This window comes from Biomphalaria glabrata, chromosome 2 (genome assembly GCF_947242115.1).
Source record: "Biomphalaria glabrata chromosome 2, xgBioGlab47.1, whole genome shotgun sequence".
Classification (NCBI taxonomy): domain Eukaryota; kingdom Metazoa; phylum Mollusca; class Gastropoda; family Planorbidae; genus Biomphalaria; species Biomphalaria glabrata.
Genome location: NC_074712.1, coordinates 18,355,269 through 18,372,264, shown reverse-complemented (window position 1 = coordinate 18,372,264; position 16,996 = coordinate 18,355,269). Strand labels below are relative to the sequence as shown.

The following is a 16,996-nucleotide window of genomic DNA, read 5'->3' as shown; positions in this document are numbered from 1 at the left end:
GTCGCTTTTGCGCAGTTCAAGTAAAACAATCTACTCTTGGCATCAGGGGAAAAAAACTAAAATAAGAATAATGACGTCATGTATACATGAGTTCTAGAATAAAAATGTGGCGAACGTTTCTCGTCTGGTTTTCTCTCGTAGATGCTAGAAGACATAAACCACAGACCTAAATATATATGTATATAGGTCTGTGATGTAAACATTATAAAAGGGATGCAATCTAGTAGCCTGGGGGCAGTCGAGACATTTGGTCCAATGAATTGGTAGGACTTGTTGGACATTATACATCTCTATAATTTCAGTCTTGTTACTCTTCCTGACGTGTTCTTCTCTTTGGATGTATTCATTAAAGTGTTTGAACTTTTTGTTCAGTGCTTTGTTCATTTATGAGTTTCTGTGTGTTTATTTCAGAAAAAAAGATCCGTATGATCTAGATTCTCGCGACTGAAGAAATGGACAGCCTTAATTTATTGATCTTAACTTTGTATAACAAACCTATTTTCAATGTAGACCTGGTTAGGATAAGGTTTACAGTTGCTCGTAATACTTTTTGCTAAACTAAATCTTCTTCTTACAGAGATTGAAAACTGGATGTGATGATTAGAAAAAAAAAAACGAATCAGGAGGCTCTCAATCTGGACACTTCCGGAGCTCATCTTTATTAGAATCATGTCGGTTCACGAGGACAAGGAAGTAGATCTAGGTGTCGAGATAAAAAAAAACTGGCTTTAACTCAGCCTGGCACAATTTCAGTGCTCGTTTGTTCTATGGTAAGCACGAAGAGCGCGTCTTTTTCTGAGCAGAACTAGATCTAGTTCCGGTTGTTTCACAATATCGTTCGGATTTCAATCGCTAACCCAGGGGAGATAACCAGGCGGAAGTTGATAGTCCCCAACAATAACCTTTTTTTTTTCTGTCGGGCGTCTTTTTGACGGCTTTGTGCCACGTGATAGTGTTATGTTTATGAACATCAATCTATAGTGCTTTTATGTCTTTTTTTTTTTTTGGTCAGTAATGTTTGTGCGCGTGTGCGTGTGTGTTTGGATGAAATACAGCTACATATTTCAAGTAGTAGTTTTAATTGTACAAATTACAAATTACTCCAATCGTAGACAAACACCATTGCATTGAGTCATGTGCTTCCCTATCTATTATATACACATTATGACCTAATTCGAATAAAAAATGGTTATCACGTGACCTGTTTTCCGTTGTTTTACCAATGGTCTTCATGTGACCATTTGCTTTGGTGAATGATGTCCATTTATGTGCTCTACTCATGAAAAGACAATAATTACCAGAGAAAATGAGTTGAAAGTTAATTATCCTTTTTCATGTAAAATAATTTTTAAAAAAGGGACACTGCACTATTGCAGTGGACAGCATCACTACCAGCATGGCGTTAAAAACACCTACATTTTATATATTTTACTAATGGTCTACAGGCAAAATGCAGCAGATATTTCTTATACAGATACAGAGTTCACTGTATGCATGTGTTAAGTTATCGATACATTATCAAACTTAACATAATGATTTTGAGGACAGGTAGACCTAGGATTGGATTCTCGATCATATGAAACACAAATTATGGGTACAGAAATGCCCTGGCCGATTTTGACACCCATAGTGTAGTGTGTATGAACATAATTTGTTGTTTGTTTGTTTTTTTAAATGACATTATATAAGATACAATTTCGGTTAAAGAGATTATGTTTAATTCAATTACTAATTATAACAATGTATCTCACACTGGGATAAAACTCAAAGAATTCTTATTTGTTGTCCTAGAAGCGCTGTTCGTACATGCCTCACAAAGTGTCTTCTCAGTTACAGCTTGTTCATAAAGGTCTTTACATCTATACTTTATATAATTTAATGCAATACAAATAACCTGCCCAGTGTGCAGCCCCGAACATTCCAAGCCATGAGGAGGCACAAAGTCCTCAGCCACATGACGAACGTTGTCATTAGCAAAGGGGAAGAACCCTGGATATAGAATTAGTGACGACGTGGACAAGGAGAAAGAGATTTATTGAATTTAAAAACTTTGTTGTTTTTTTTTTAATTTATTTATTTGTATAGCTCCGTGTTGTAGCTCTAATGGCTGTATAAATGCTAATTTGATTTATATTTTAAAATGACATTAGTCACTTCGATGATCAAACCACCTACTTCCTACTTTCTATCATTCCCCCCCCCTTTTCAGAGTGAAGCGCCGCTCTGGTCGCCTCCCCCTCTACATCTTCGTAATTCCAGCTAAGTCCACTCTGCATGTCCACTCTGCATGTCCACAGGAACCTTCCTGGTTATTATGTCAATACTGTACTGTCGAGGCAGATGTTCTCTGGTGAAGCCAAAGTAAAGTGACTTCCTCAAATGGAATGGCCAACTTTTGTTTAAGCCGACCAGCGATTGTGATGAATTTTTTAAAAGTTGGTTTTGTTTCGTTTACTAGAACCGAATTTTGAAACACTAAATCTGTTTATAATTTAAAATTGTGCTCAACACCAAGGACATCAGTCGAGGCATCAATAGATAAAAAGAAAATAGCTTGATATAAGTTTTAATATGTTCTATCAGGTTTGGAGATACATAATTTTATTAGAGAACTGCAAGGAGAAAAAGAGAGAGAGAAAGAGAAATATAAAAATATTTTGAAAAAAAACACACTTATTTACAGCTATATCCCTCAATACTGTATAATTTATTTTCCTTTTTCGATATCAAACTAAATTATTAATTACCAATAATGTATGGACTTATTGGTTATTACTTTTATTGATTCATGTTTTGTTAGGTACAATTAATAATTATGTAAAGTTTCAACTTAATCCAAGAATGGGTGTGGGAGAAAAAAAACTTCTATAATTATCTAAATGAAGAAAACCCCACATATTTAGCAATATCTCCAAATACATTAAGATTAATTTACCTTTTGGGTATCAAACAAAATAATTAATTACCAGCAATTGATGGACTAATTTGTTTGTTTTTTTATTTGATTCATATTTTTTTAGGTACAATAAATAATTGTTTATAAAGTTTCAACTTGATTCGAGAAAGGGTGGGGGGAAACTAACGTGTTCCAAATAGGTATCAGACAGACAGACAGACAGACAGAGTTAATATAAGAGATAGGGAGCGAGAAAGACAGAAAGAAGTGGAGTTAGAAAAAAAGATAAGAGAAAGAGAGCTGTGAGATAGAAGAAAGAGGGAAAGAGAAGGGTAGACAGTCTTTTAAGAAGAAACAAAAAAAGAAAGAAAACAAGGAATTTAAGATGACCATGTACAAAGCAAGGCACACACTAGCAAATCTAAAATGCATTTTTTTCTATCCACTATGACTTGACATGATGGTCTAGTAAATAGACAATGAAGTTCGCCCCCCTACAGGGAATTAGCATTACTAATCGTTATTGACATTCACCCTTACTGAGCCTTCAGACAAGTCACATCTGATTTCCTGGACTCGCGTCCAAGACAAGACAGGTTATGAATATAATTGAGCATAGATCTCGAAGTTATGTCTAGCTGTCTCATCGGTCTTCTCAGTAAAGTACATCCAAGAAGATATGACCTTTATAGTGTACAAGTTGTTATTTATTTCTGAAGGTCTTTAGACAAATCGTAACTCTTAACAATATCGCTGGTTTTTTTTTTATTAATTAGTGTATTTATACAACAGACATATATATATATATATATATATATATATGGCTCCTTATGTCTCGAAAGACAATGGATGCGCCCAGGTTAATCAATGGCTTTGGTTTCGTCTTGAGACAGGGCAGAATCTTATGAGACTAATCAAGCCGATTCTGGAGCGGCAGAGTTTGCAACTGTTCGTACATGTATATGCATCTGACTTAGGACTAGTTGACAGATCAACTTTCTTTTTCTTTCTCTTGACTGGTGCAGCTTCGTTTCTTTTGCACTCAGTCATCTGCCGAAATTGAAAAACACTAAATGTGGCTCAACAAAGATGGCTAAGACAGATTTTAGGAGTCAGTTATAGAGATCGGGTCTAAATCAAGGAAATTCAATGCCGAACTGGGAGTCGACCCCTTAGTAAGATTATGACATAGCGTCGCATGAGGTTTGCGGGGACATGTTCTCCGACAAAATGAATTACGCATAAGAGTTGCCATGACATCCTAGTACAACTTGGCGCCACACATTCATGGAGGTCCTCAGAGCAGGTGGGAAGAGGCTTCAGACATTAACAGTGACATATTTTTGTGGAAACAGCTTGACGGCAAATACGCTGAACGGCGCGAGAGGGTATAAGTCAGTAAGAATAGCACATTAAGTTTTTGCAATAAAACTTTCTAATAAATGCACTGTAGATACCTCAGAATATGCATTTTGTTGGCATTCAATACCAGAAATAGTGCCCCCACAACCCCACCCCCGAAAAAAAATCCTGGCTACGCCCATGATATATATATATGTATGTATGTGTGTGTGTGATTTACACTTTCTCTTCTACTCTATGTGTGCCCCCCCCCCCTTTTCCCTTGCAAAGTTGCAGACAATTAATCTGTATAACTTATGTTGCAATCAATGGCAGATAAAATATTATGATGGTATTCTGATGGTCTTCAATACCCACAGTTCAGTGTCTATGGTAAGCTAGAATGTTTAGGCAGTAGGGTCTGTCTGAGAAAAGATGATTTGATCTATTTAACAGGGAAATGCGTAGTCTACCAGCCGCACGTGGTTGGGACAGTGTATTTAGAACTATCATACCAAAATATCAACACAGTAACATATTCACTCTCGCCATTCCTCCCCCTGACAGAATGGGCATTTTTTCTGACATTCAACCAGACTCTTCCACTTTTCTTCGAAGTTTTAGATTCAGAGTCTACTTTTTGTTTTCTCAAGATCTTCCATTAACGCACACGCGTTGATAACAAAACACGATCCGTAAGGATGCCACGTACAAGGCTAGCTCAAGACAGTAGCGGATAGTTCAAAGAATTAAAAATAAGAGAAGATTCATGTGGGCTAAAAATTAAAACATAAACGCTGTTGTTGTTGTTTTTTTTCATACAAGAACCAAAAAATAATAATATGAATGTGAAAATAGCAAGGAATGAAATCCAGGATACAAAGAGTGAGAACCCTAAAATTGTGTGATTTTCTACATTTTGATCCGATGTTTGGGCGGGCCGGATAACACTATGTCGCGCGGTGTATTTTGGCATCACTGATATATTCGACTTAAATAACTTCACTACAATTGGCATACTGAAGTTTTTCAATTCCTGCTTAAACTAATGGGGCAGACAGAGGAAACAGTGGTGCATGTCTTACAAGAGTGTCCAAGAGCTGCGGGGAGACAACTGAAGGGTCAGTGAACTCCATGGGAGCTATGAGGCACTGCGTTCAACAACAGTTTCTTACCAGAGCACTACGGGAGGCCCATGCTTTCCTGTTCTGCTACCATTAGTTCATCCAAGGTTCATGTTGTCCAATGCGTTATGTATTTCTATTTTCTATACAAAGTTTACAAATTTATGAATGCGCTGTTCAACCTTTTTCAAAACGTACACATTTTGGTTCACATATTACAGATATAACACGATTTTTTAGTCTACTATAAATTTGTCTACGTGTTATAAGTGGCGAACCATAAACCTCACTTATATTTAAACATATCACTAACGATTAATGCAGACTCTTAACCTTACATACGACAGTTCAGAGCTTTACGCCACCACCAGGCGTAACGATACGTTATGTACTAAGCGCATTTACTTTGTCTGTTAAAACTATTTCTGCCGCGACAATCCAAATGTTTGAACTCCATTCTGATCCAGCTGTCTGCAAAATCTCTCTTCGAATGTTTGAACTCCATTCTGATCCAGTTGTCTGCAAAATCTCTCTTCGAATGTTTGAACTCCATTCTGATCCAGTTGTCTGCAACATTCTCTTCGAATCTCTGAACTCCATTCTGATCCAGTTGTCTGCAACATCTCTCTTCGAATGTTTGAACTCCATTCTGATCCAGTTGTCTGCAACATCTCTCTTCGAATGTTTGAACTCCATTCTGATCCAGTTGTCTGCAACATTCTCTTCGAATGTTTGAACTCCATTCTGATCCAGTTGTCTGCAACATCTCTCTTCGAATCTCTGAATGATAAATTCCATTGAAAACAGAAACACGTTGTATATGTTGGACATGTTCGAAGACGTCGCCAAAAATCAATATTTTCGATGGTCTTAAGCGACATCTCACAAATTGTCAATCGACCCCCAAGGGGAACCCGACCAACATGCTGAGAACCCCTGCTGTAGAAAAGGTTATACACTTAAGCCTAGGACCTTTCTTTCCCACCTACCTACTGAGTCTTCGGTTTATATGTTACACGCCATCCTATTGGTCCTGCTTTGTTACAAGACGAGACTGTACAATTGAATGAACATTAAAACTGCCTTAAGTAAAGATCGAGTGTGTTTATTCAACTTTACAAAATGAAGAGTGAACAATAGAGTTCTTGTGTGTTCTCTTCAAAACACATCTACAGGGATCTAGAACAGAAATGAAGTATAATTCTAATAACAACATGAAATGATGAGTTTAGGCAGGAATCAGAACAATTTATAAATACAATTTAAAACAAGTTCATCACAGCTCAACAATTATTTCAGGTGAAAAAAAAAAAAAAAATTAAGTGTGGAAAAAAAAAAGTGTAAGGGAAATAATTAAAAAAAAAAAAAAAAAACATTGTCCAGACTTACAAGGGTGTATATCGGATAATGAAACTGAGCTTAGTACCTCAGACAACAATTTATTTTTATTATGAGGAATTAAAATGAAACGTAGATGACACATTTTTATTATTTCTTTCATTATTTTCCATATCTTAATTTACATAAATATACCTATTTTATCACATACCTATTGTTTAAAAAGAGATAATTATTCCAAATCATAAGGAATACACACGATAGTCATTCTTTGCTATAGGGCGGTGTATCAATGGTATGAAAGTAAAAATAAAATAATCGCACCTTCCTTCCCAGCCATTCAGAGATACGGAAAGGTCCTCAAGCGCCCTGCATTCTGAGATTCATAAACGCATTTTCCTTGCATTGGTGAAAAAGCATTAAATAAATATAGAAAACAGAACAGGGGTGGGACTGGTCAGGTGCTTGACAAATGCAGCGCCCGTACGTTTGGTTCGGATTCATTAGGTGATTGACCGTTGTAAAATCTTACTCGTCCTCAAAACACTTCATGTAGCGAGTTCTCTTTGATTACACATAGGACATCAACAAAATGTTTACAATGAGAGATATGTGTACTAGAAAGAAATTTGACTGTTCTGCTATGAGAAAGATGGGTAGAATCACGTTGGATAAGTGGTATTGAAACCTGGTCTGTAATGAGCTCTTTCAGTAAATCTTGATGCAGACGTCTCCACTGAAAATGATACCTTATTACTTATTTAACATTTTTATACTGTCACCTCATAAAAAGAAAACCCTAGAATCACTTTCACTCGTACTCTTATAATCACAAATCACCAACGTTGACAGTGATTCTGAATCTTCTAACTATGGCACAACTAGGAGATGGCATTAGATATTAAATTTATTTTATTTGATCAATATTCAAATATAGATTTTTGTCTGTAAAAAAATAAATTGACCACATTCGAGGCCCGCTACCTTATCAGCAGTAGCCCTCCCCCCCCCCCATCCCTCTGGAGAGGCACACCCCACAGAATGAGAAATGTAGCCCTATGGGATTTTCAAAGTTAACCTCATCATAGTAATTTTTTTTTTAGTTTTACATTTTGATTTTTTAAATCCAGTTTACATTACTGACATTCCTTTAAGCTATAACATACAGACAGAGAAAAAGAAGAGAAAGCAATTTGGAGAACAGTGTTGGTTGTAAAATGTTTTACATGTTTCGGATGTTCCTTCAGAGTTGAAGATAGTTTACTTCCTAGTCCAAACCTCCCGCAGGACGACAGGGGATGGGAGCGGGCAGAGTTTGAACCCTTGACAAATCCGAACGACAGTCCAGTGCGCAAACCTCACGACCAGGCAGCCATCCTGATATGAAGTGATAACGGAACGTAAAAAAAAACTTATAAAAAATTGTAAAATAGAGACACAATAAAAAAATGTCTAGGACGCTATATTAAATATTACTCTTGTTAACTAACTAATAACAATTATGCAATAAAAATTATAAATTGTTACTAAGGAAAGAGCCTAGAAATTTGATTCTGTGGTGCAAATAAAAAGCACAAAAATAACTATATACTTTTTTCAAACTAAATAGCTTATCAATACTTTCTAGTCTGTAACCAGATGCTCTGGGGTAGTACAAAACATAAACTTAACAAATCCTTTAAAAAAAAAAATTTAAGCTTATTTAAGGGTAAGAACTCTGAACTTACAACCATATTACTCAATAATGTAGAAGTTATTTACCTCATTCTAAGCCAAACAAAATAATTAATTACCAATAATTAATTGATAATTTTTTTTTATTGATTCAAGTTTTGTCAGGTACAATAAATGAATGTTTAAGGTTTTAACTTAATCTGATAATGGGTTTGGCAGAAATAATGTTCAATTATCTATTGAAGGGGACAAAACCCTACAAATTTACTCACATCTGTGAATATTGAAGTTTAATTTCCCAGTTGGTATGAAACAAAATAATTAATTACCAACAATGATTATTTGACTAACTGGTTATTTTTTTTACAAAGCTCAGATCAACTCACTCTGTCTGTCTGACTTATCTGTCTTGTTTGAACATGTTATTTCTCATGTACTAAATCCCAGATCAAGCTGAAAATTTGCACAATTGTTTCTTTACCTGACAACACAAGAATCAATTTTAAAAAATAACAAATTTGCTAATTAATTATTGGTAAATTACTTTGTTTGGTATCTCAAACAAGGGAAAGAAATAGTAGTGGTGGTGGTATAAGCTGAATTAGTCCCTTTCCAACGGAAAGAAATAGTACTTGACTGAAGTTGTGCTATAAGCTGAATTAGTCCCCTTTATAGATTGTCATTTGAGTCTTATTACAAATTTATATACATGACTGATCCAAACTAATTGATACACTTAATTTAAGCTTTGCTTTTTTAAAAAAAAAATATTTTACTTGTTATTGATTCATGCCTTATGTATGCAAATGAATAATTGTGCAAAGGTTCAATTTGATCAGAGAATGGGTGTGACAGAATTAATATGTATAAAGTTTTTTACCTTACAGACAAACAGATTCAGTTGATATTAGCTTTGTAAAAATTTTTAAAAAGCTAGAATCAGACAAAATAAGCTCTACTTATGAAAATCATCTTAGTGTAAAAAGAACTATCAACAATATGCAAAGGTAGCAGGGCATCCCAACAAGGCAGATCATGTCCTAGAAATGCTAGAACAAAGAGCACTTACAAATTAACTTGATAGAACCTGAGATTAACACATGACTATCATGTAAAACTACTTAGCACTTTTTAGAGCAGCTCTGAGGCACCAATACATTAGCAAAACTAACTTTTCATACAAAGATTTTAAATTCTATAATATACATAATTCTAATTTTATTTATAAATAGTCTTCAATATCAATAATAATCACGTATAATACACACAAATACTATTTTGTGTACAAAATTTTCAGAGATTAGTAATGATATGTACAAAACTCAATACTACATATATCAAGAAATGTTTTGACAAAAAAATTCATATTATGTTAATTATTACCAACATAAATTAAATATTTCACTTTGATATAAATTGCTATGAAAAGTTTTATATATATTTTTTGTTTAAAAAAAACAACTCATTATTAATTTAATATAAAAGTTTCTTGTCACCTGAAAGTACTTCTAAACAGTCTCAGCCAAGCTCTACAACCTCCAAGACTGAGACTGAGATGATGCTTTGAGTAAAGCCATTGTTTAGTCAAGACTGAATGTCATTACAAGAAATGAAATGAAAAGGGAAAAAATCTATCAGAAAGGATTTGATTGGATTGGTCAGCGTAAGTGTTGAAGTTTGGAGATTCAACCAGATTTGGATTGAAATTATTTGTTCTTAAATTAGTCAACAGAGTCTGCATACTAAAAGAGATGAAAGAATTTCATCATTTTGCTTTGTTAAACAACTCAACAGTTATTACATTGAATGGGCTATTCACTCAGTTAATATGGCAATGTCTTCCATTCCGAAGATTAAGGACAAAGCTGTAAAGTTTTATTTAATGACATCTACCTGCTTTTTTTTTATTATTTGTAAAAAAGAAAAAAAAAAAAAGACAGGTGTGGTTGAATAACACAAACTTGTAAGCTGCACACGTGAAAGATGGTGGATGTTTAATCACATAAACTTGTATGTTACAGATACCCTGAATGTTTCTTCATTTTTATCTTCCTCATCGTTGATGAAGACCATAATTTCTGCTGCACCCGGCTGCATGACAGGCAAAAACTTGAGACCAATAGGATGGGTGCCTCCACCTTCTATCTCCAGCAGGGACTCTTTAAACTGGAGGAGGTCATTCCTGTCACACAGCAACCTGAATCTCTTCATCACAGGGTAAGGGTTGGTGTAGGTGATGCGCTTGCTGCTGTTCTTACCACCTCCCACAGGAAGAACCAGCTCAAAGGCCCTGGAGACTATGGGAGAACGGCAGTTGGCACAGACCAGCCAGGACCTGACCAGCTGGTGGTACTCAATGTCCACAACGTTGACGTAAAAAAACTTGCTGCCTGTCCGCATGGGCCTGACCCCTATGGCCAGCTCATGGACTGTTCCTGCTGCCAAGATAAAGGGATCTTGTGGAGAAACAACAAGCTCTTGAGGATGTGATGTAAAACATTTCACAACTCTTGATGCTTGGGTACCCCTACAAAATACAAAGGAAATATACAACGTAAGGTCACTCCCAAGCAAATGCTTATATAGTTAGTATTAATTGCAAACTTCCTTGAAATTTATAAACAAAACAAGTGGTTGCAAAGAAAGATTTCTTTTTGTTCACATAATTCCTAGATATTTTCAAATACCATCTCTTTTTGTAAATACATTTTTCAAGAAATACTTTTGATAAAGCACCAATAATTTTTCCAAAGCAAAACTAAAAAATATTTTGTTCAGAATGCATTGAACATTTCATAATAAGCTGATTTCTTTCAAACTAATGTTTAACCACCAAGAAAGTTGTCATATAATAACTACATTATAAAATGTTAAATGAATTGCGTTCATGGGATAAAATTAAAATATTGTGAATTACAATTACTAGGTTTTTACAAATAAATATTACCTTGTCCAGAAGGTGGCTAATTGGCTTCACTAGAAAGACTAACTTAGAATTAAAAAAAAAAAGAGATGTAAAAACAAAGTTGTTATGTGGTCAGCACAAAGACCAACTGGTTGTACTTTCCCCAACTATTGTAAGGTACCCATCACAAGAGGGTAGTTTCAGGGGCATCCAAAAAAAGCCAGGAATTCAAAATCCCGGTCTTCTCCAAAATTTGAATCCAAGACCCATCAGTTTGAAAGCCAATTACTTTACCACTTAAACCACACACTCTATTAAAATAGTCTTATGCCTTTGGATAAGAAACAAAAATCATTATAATATAGGTTTAGTCACACTTCAAAAGTAAATTCCTCAATGTGTACAGAGGCCTTTATCTGACTAGGTTGTTAACATTGGTCAGACTCCCAGCCAATTTACTTTTGGGACAGGGTGGGATGTGGGTGGAAATGCTAGTTGTTTTTTTTCTGCTAGAGTTGATTAACCTAATGATCTGAGCAGATCTATATAGGTGTAGATCTAAGCATAGATCTCAGTATTACAGACTACTATCTATTATACCACATTATATGTCTATGCAACATGTGTCTTACAAGCAATTAAAAACTTAAGAAAAGAGGGCTATCTTCATTTTTCTAAAATTCTATTGACTTGTTGTATAACTGATTATAGTAAAGATTGAAATCTCGTAAAGATCTACAAGCTTGACCACTCAACATACAAACACTATTGTGTAATAAAACAAGGAAAAAATATTGGTGGTCTTTTCATGACCTAATACACACAGTCTACTAAAGTTCTAGCTGCAAGCCTACACTGACCAGTTTGTGAAAATCAGTCATCATGGAGGCAGGGAGGGGTGTGGATGAAAATCTTACTTTTTTTTCTAAATTTTTTTTTTCCCAATGCTTTTTGTAAAATGTTTAGATGTTTCTAATGTTTTTTTATCAATGACTATCATAGCTTATGGACTAGGATATAACTAGGCTCATCAGCAATTATAGGAATGAAGCAATGTGATAGGTTAGCTCCAGATCCGCTTTAAGTATTGTTGAGGGGAGTGAAGTAGACAATCCCTAAAAACAAAATCTCATATTATCACGTTTTTATTGAGCTGTGAAGAATTTACTAATTTACTAAATATAAATGTTTCTATATGCATTTAAATAAAAAAATGGTATAATGTTTACTATTACAGCTTTTCATGCAGAATTCAAATATGTCAAAAACTCAAATCTAAAAAGCCATCGGAGTTTCTCTTTAAAAAATGACTGAACTCAAAACAGGATATACAAAAAAAAAGTTGCCAACTAAATGCTTCAAAGTTTGACCTACTTCAATAGAAGTGCTATGCGTGAAGTCTGCCCTTCAACACAAGTCACATCAACTCTCTGCAGCGCATGAACATAGCACTGCCAAATCTGGGCTGGACGGGACAGGAATGGATCAATATAGGCACATAAAAAGAAACGTTTGATTTGAGGTGAGGCACCCACAGCAACCTGGGCAAAGAAACAGATGAATGTTTAGCAATACAACATAAATATATGTTTTAAAACATGAGATTCATGTCATTGAATGTACTAAAAAGAAATTGTAAAATATTTTCCCATAAATTAAAAAAAGACATCTTAATTAACTGAGCATCTAGCAATAGAAATTACATTTGAGTAGAGAACAAGCATTATTTTTAAAAAATACATTTTCAAAAACAAAGCTTATATATCAGTGTCATATCTCTCAATAGTGCAAAGTTCATCTCTAGAAAGCAAAGTTAATTAATTACCACTAAATATTTAACTAATTGGTTAATATTTTTATTGATTCTTGTATTGTCTTTGACTATGAATAATTTTGCACAAATTCAACTTGATCTGAGAACAGGAAATGGGAGAAAAAACTTGTAAAGATTCATTCTAGACAAACAGACAGACGGAGTGAATTAATATCAGCTTTGTAAAAACATTGCACAATTTAAATAGAAAATGAAATCTAAATCTATCTATGCATTCATCTTTGTTCTCACGTCCTATTACAAACTCATCCCTTTCATTTTGAAGATAAATTATAAACATTTATTAACCGATCTTACACATTAACCCAACTATCTAGCACTCTGAAAACAAAAATATAAATTTTATTTAGACAATCTTGTAGTAACACCATCATCCTTTTCTATGATAAACAACACTTTGTGACATACTGCATTACCCTCCTCCTGTGTAACACTGTTTTTAAAGATTGGTAACTAGCATAATAATTTTCTCATATTTTTTTACCTTTTATTGTAAAAAGCAGACATGCAAATACCAGCAAGATGTCTAACAATAACTTTGAAATTAAACAATTTTAGTTTATTAAGCCATTATTTTCAAGGGGAAAAAACAGAAGAAAGATCCAAATATATTATCACTATTTTTTTTTTTTTGGCTTTTGTTGAAACATGCATTGGAATTCACTTGGATTCATAATTAAAGACCAACAATAAATCAAGATCAAGTATCTTGTGAAATGAGTGTTGTTTTTTTTTCACTTTTAACTCTTCAAGACCGCAATGACGCTGACAGCGACCAGTCTCCCGGCCGTGCTAACATAATGACGCTTCCAGTGTCCAATCACTATTTCCCTATTTACTTCTTTTTCTTTTCTAATCCACGTTTTTAATCCCTTAAATGGTTTAAGGAAACGCTAGAGCTGCCATTTTGAAAGTTTTTTCATTCTGATACTTTGTTGATCTAAGCTGTTTTTATTGTTCTAAATATTTTTTTTTGTAAGTGACTAGTGAATTTTTTGTTTTTTTGCATCAGACATCATGGCTGACAGGCCTTCTTGCCATTTTACTGCTGATCAGGCTCTAAATATCTTTTTAGATACGAATGATAGTGACATGAGTGACTTAGACTTAGATAGAGATTCTAGAGCTAGAAAGTTATAATGAAAGCGATTTTCAGACTCAAGCGAGTCTGAGAGTGAATTATTCATCCCTAGATCTAGTAAAAGTAGTAAACGAAAGGGGGCATCGCCCCAGCCAGGCCCTAGTAGATCTAGAAAGAAACCTCACTAAAAGTGTAAATATTGATCAAGTTTGACAAAGTTATGTTTTTTAAATAGATAATTGGATAGAGTTTAATATTTCATACAATAATTATGATTGAGGACTGTTGGAATATTCTTTTTTACTTGGGAAAGTCCATTTTTAAAGATCAAATTAAAAAAAAAAAATTTTTTCATCTCTGAAATTACCTAATTTTTTTTCCAGTGACTATCTATAACATTGAAAGATAAATTATCCTGTAGTACATTCAATTTCCAACAAAATTTTATATAACATGTCTATGTTTTAACAAACAGAAAAAACAGTATGACGTTTATAAAAAGGCTTATGTGATAAAAATTGTGGGGGAAAAAAAAAATTCCGGTAGAATGAGAAAAAAATTACGGTTTTTAAGAGTTAATGAAAACAAACCTTCAAGAAAATGTCATGAGGTTCACCAGGTTGTGTAGGTTTGCAATCTATTATAACATTAGGATCACTACATCGAACGTAAACTTGATTGATGCCAACACCACCAATAGGAACACCTGAGAGAAACCAAAACAAAATGTAACGAGATCTCAAACTCCTTTAACTATTTCATATCTTTACATATAAAAAAAAGTAAATAAAAAATTAAACTATATCGAGGAAAGAAAAACGAATATTATAAATGAAAATCTTTTCATGTTTAACTATTTATGGGAAACTGCTGAAAAGAAAAAAAAAAGAAAGAAAAGAATAAATAAATCTTTTTTTTAAAAAACAAAGATTATCTAAAGGCAAGAACCTCAAAATCATTGTCATATATCTCAATAGTGACGAATAAACTCCTTTTTTTCTTATAAAAAAAAATAATTAATAACCACTAATTGATTAACCTATTAGTTGATTAATTCATGTACCATCATCAACTATGAATAATTGTGCAAAATGTCAACTTGATCTAAGAATGGAAAGTGGGAGAAAAAACTTGTACAAAACAGAATAAGCTGAATAACTCCATATATACAGCCACATCTCTCAATAAAAAAGCAGTTATTTCCCATATTCAATACCAAAATAAATAATTAAATACCAATATTTAATTAAATAATTGTTTAATTTTTTTATTGATTCATGTTTTGTTGTGTAAAATAAATAATTGTGTTAAGTTCTTCTTGATCGAGAATGGGTGTGGGAGAATTAACATGTACAAAAATAGTATGATATAGACAGACAGATATAGTGAGTTGATATAAACTATTAAATTTCTAAAATGAATAAATTGATCTCTTCGTCATAATCCACCTGTTATACAAACAGCATCACACAATAATACAACAATCTAATAATGTTTATATTGGTGTCTGACCTGGAAGTGTTTGATATGGAGGAAGCCTGATAGATTTTTTCAGAAAAGAGTTTTCAGGATGATGGAATCTGAAAGTCTGGTCAACCACATGTGGCTGTGGCTCAATGCGTACAATCAGAATGGCCACAGCTTTACCTTCTTCTGACCTGAATGTCACCTGAAAACAAAGTTAAGTTTCCTTCAACCATTATAATCAGGAAATCTGTTTTACTGTTGACAATGTTCTTCCTATGATGTCACAGCATTTTTATTTATTTCTTAACTACTAATGTTTAGTGTAGGCTGGGTGTTTCCTCAGGCTTTTTTAAAATATATAAATATATAGTCCCCGCATTTTAAGGGAGTTTTTGGTCTTGGCAATTTTCTCCAATACTGACATAAAAGGAAACATCTAGGTCTGAAGACTGTAACCGGAATATCCATGGGACAAGGTGGGGTTGGCCAATGGTCCGCCATCCATAGAGCTCTCCAAATGGAACTTTTCTGCAGTAGAAAGCTTAAAGTGGACTGTGCCCTGAGTATGCCCTGTGGAATCGTCACATCCTGGATCCAGGCCCCTTCACGATATCACATTCACCAGATCCAGAAAAAAAACACTTCATGATGGATTTATATCTAGTATTAGAATGTAGTGAGACAAGGACCTCCGTCTGGTGTAGTGCAATCCAGACCTCTGTCAAAAAGCACCTAGAGGGGGGGAAGGTCCACTATTATTCACTAAGTGAAATGCAAGTGGAAAGGCAGTGGGGTTATTTATTTCTCTTGGTCATTTCCAAGCCCCAATACCCAAATGGGGGAGTATTGCCACAGAGTGGAGGTTTGGAGTCAGAGTTTTCCTTCTCCTAGATGGGTTGCGTTATTTAGGCTGACGAGCACCATCAACACGAAGCTAAACTGGTTTTGAGGCGCCAGTGTTCAGCCTTTCATCCTTCTCCTATCAGTTTGTAAGAACAGGTTCCGCCGGATTTTTGGGAAAATCACACGTGAAGGCCAGGAGCTGGATTTGACTGTCAGAGGCATTTAGAGACGCAAGCCATGGGAGCATTTTCACCCCCGGCATTGACAGTCCTTTGGAACCCAACTAGACCAAAGACTGTCTCTAAAACACTTTATGGCAGATTTAAAAGAAAAGGCATCACAAAGATTACACATAATAAAACACCTAGCAGGAACATCCTGGGGAGCTGAAAAGAGAACCTTAAGACAGTTATACACTGGATACTTCAGATCTGTAATGGATAACTGTCTCTCCATACAAGTAGCTGCCAACAAAACCTATCAATCATCATTA

General features: G+C 34.4%; 1 protein-coding gene and 1 long non-coding RNA gene across 7 annotated transcripts in view; one reads left to right on the top strand and one right to left on the bottom strand.

The window, feature by feature from the left end:
- The first annotated feature begins 671 nt into the window (after positions 1-671).
- LOC129924513 (uncharacterized) lies at positions 672-14,686 on the top strand. The gene is made up of 2 exons (XR_008776462.1): positions 672-770; positions 12,516-14,686. It is a non-coding gene; the product is annotated as an uncharacterized LOC129924513 (long non-coding RNA).
- The window catches only part of LOC106056244 (nephrocystin-4-like), a 47,527-nt gene continuing 36,981 nt past the window's right edge, over positions 6,451-16,996 (bottom strand). For all 6 annotated transcript variants that reach the window (XM_056019547.1, XM_056019543.1, XM_056019545.1 and 3 more), the window contains 4 exons: positions 15,706-15,862; positions 14,784-14,899; positions 12,653-12,819; positions 6,451-10,900 (listed from right to left, as the gene is read on the bottom strand). In XM_056019547.1, the coding sequence (XP_055875522.1) occupies positions 10,372-10,900; positions 12,653-12,819; positions 14,784-14,899; positions 15,706-15,862 (969 nt within the window). In that variant the 3' untranslated portion in view covers positions 6,451-10,371. The remainder of the gene's footprint in view (positions 10,901-12,652; positions 12,820-14,783; positions 14,900-15,705; positions 15,863-16,996) is intronic.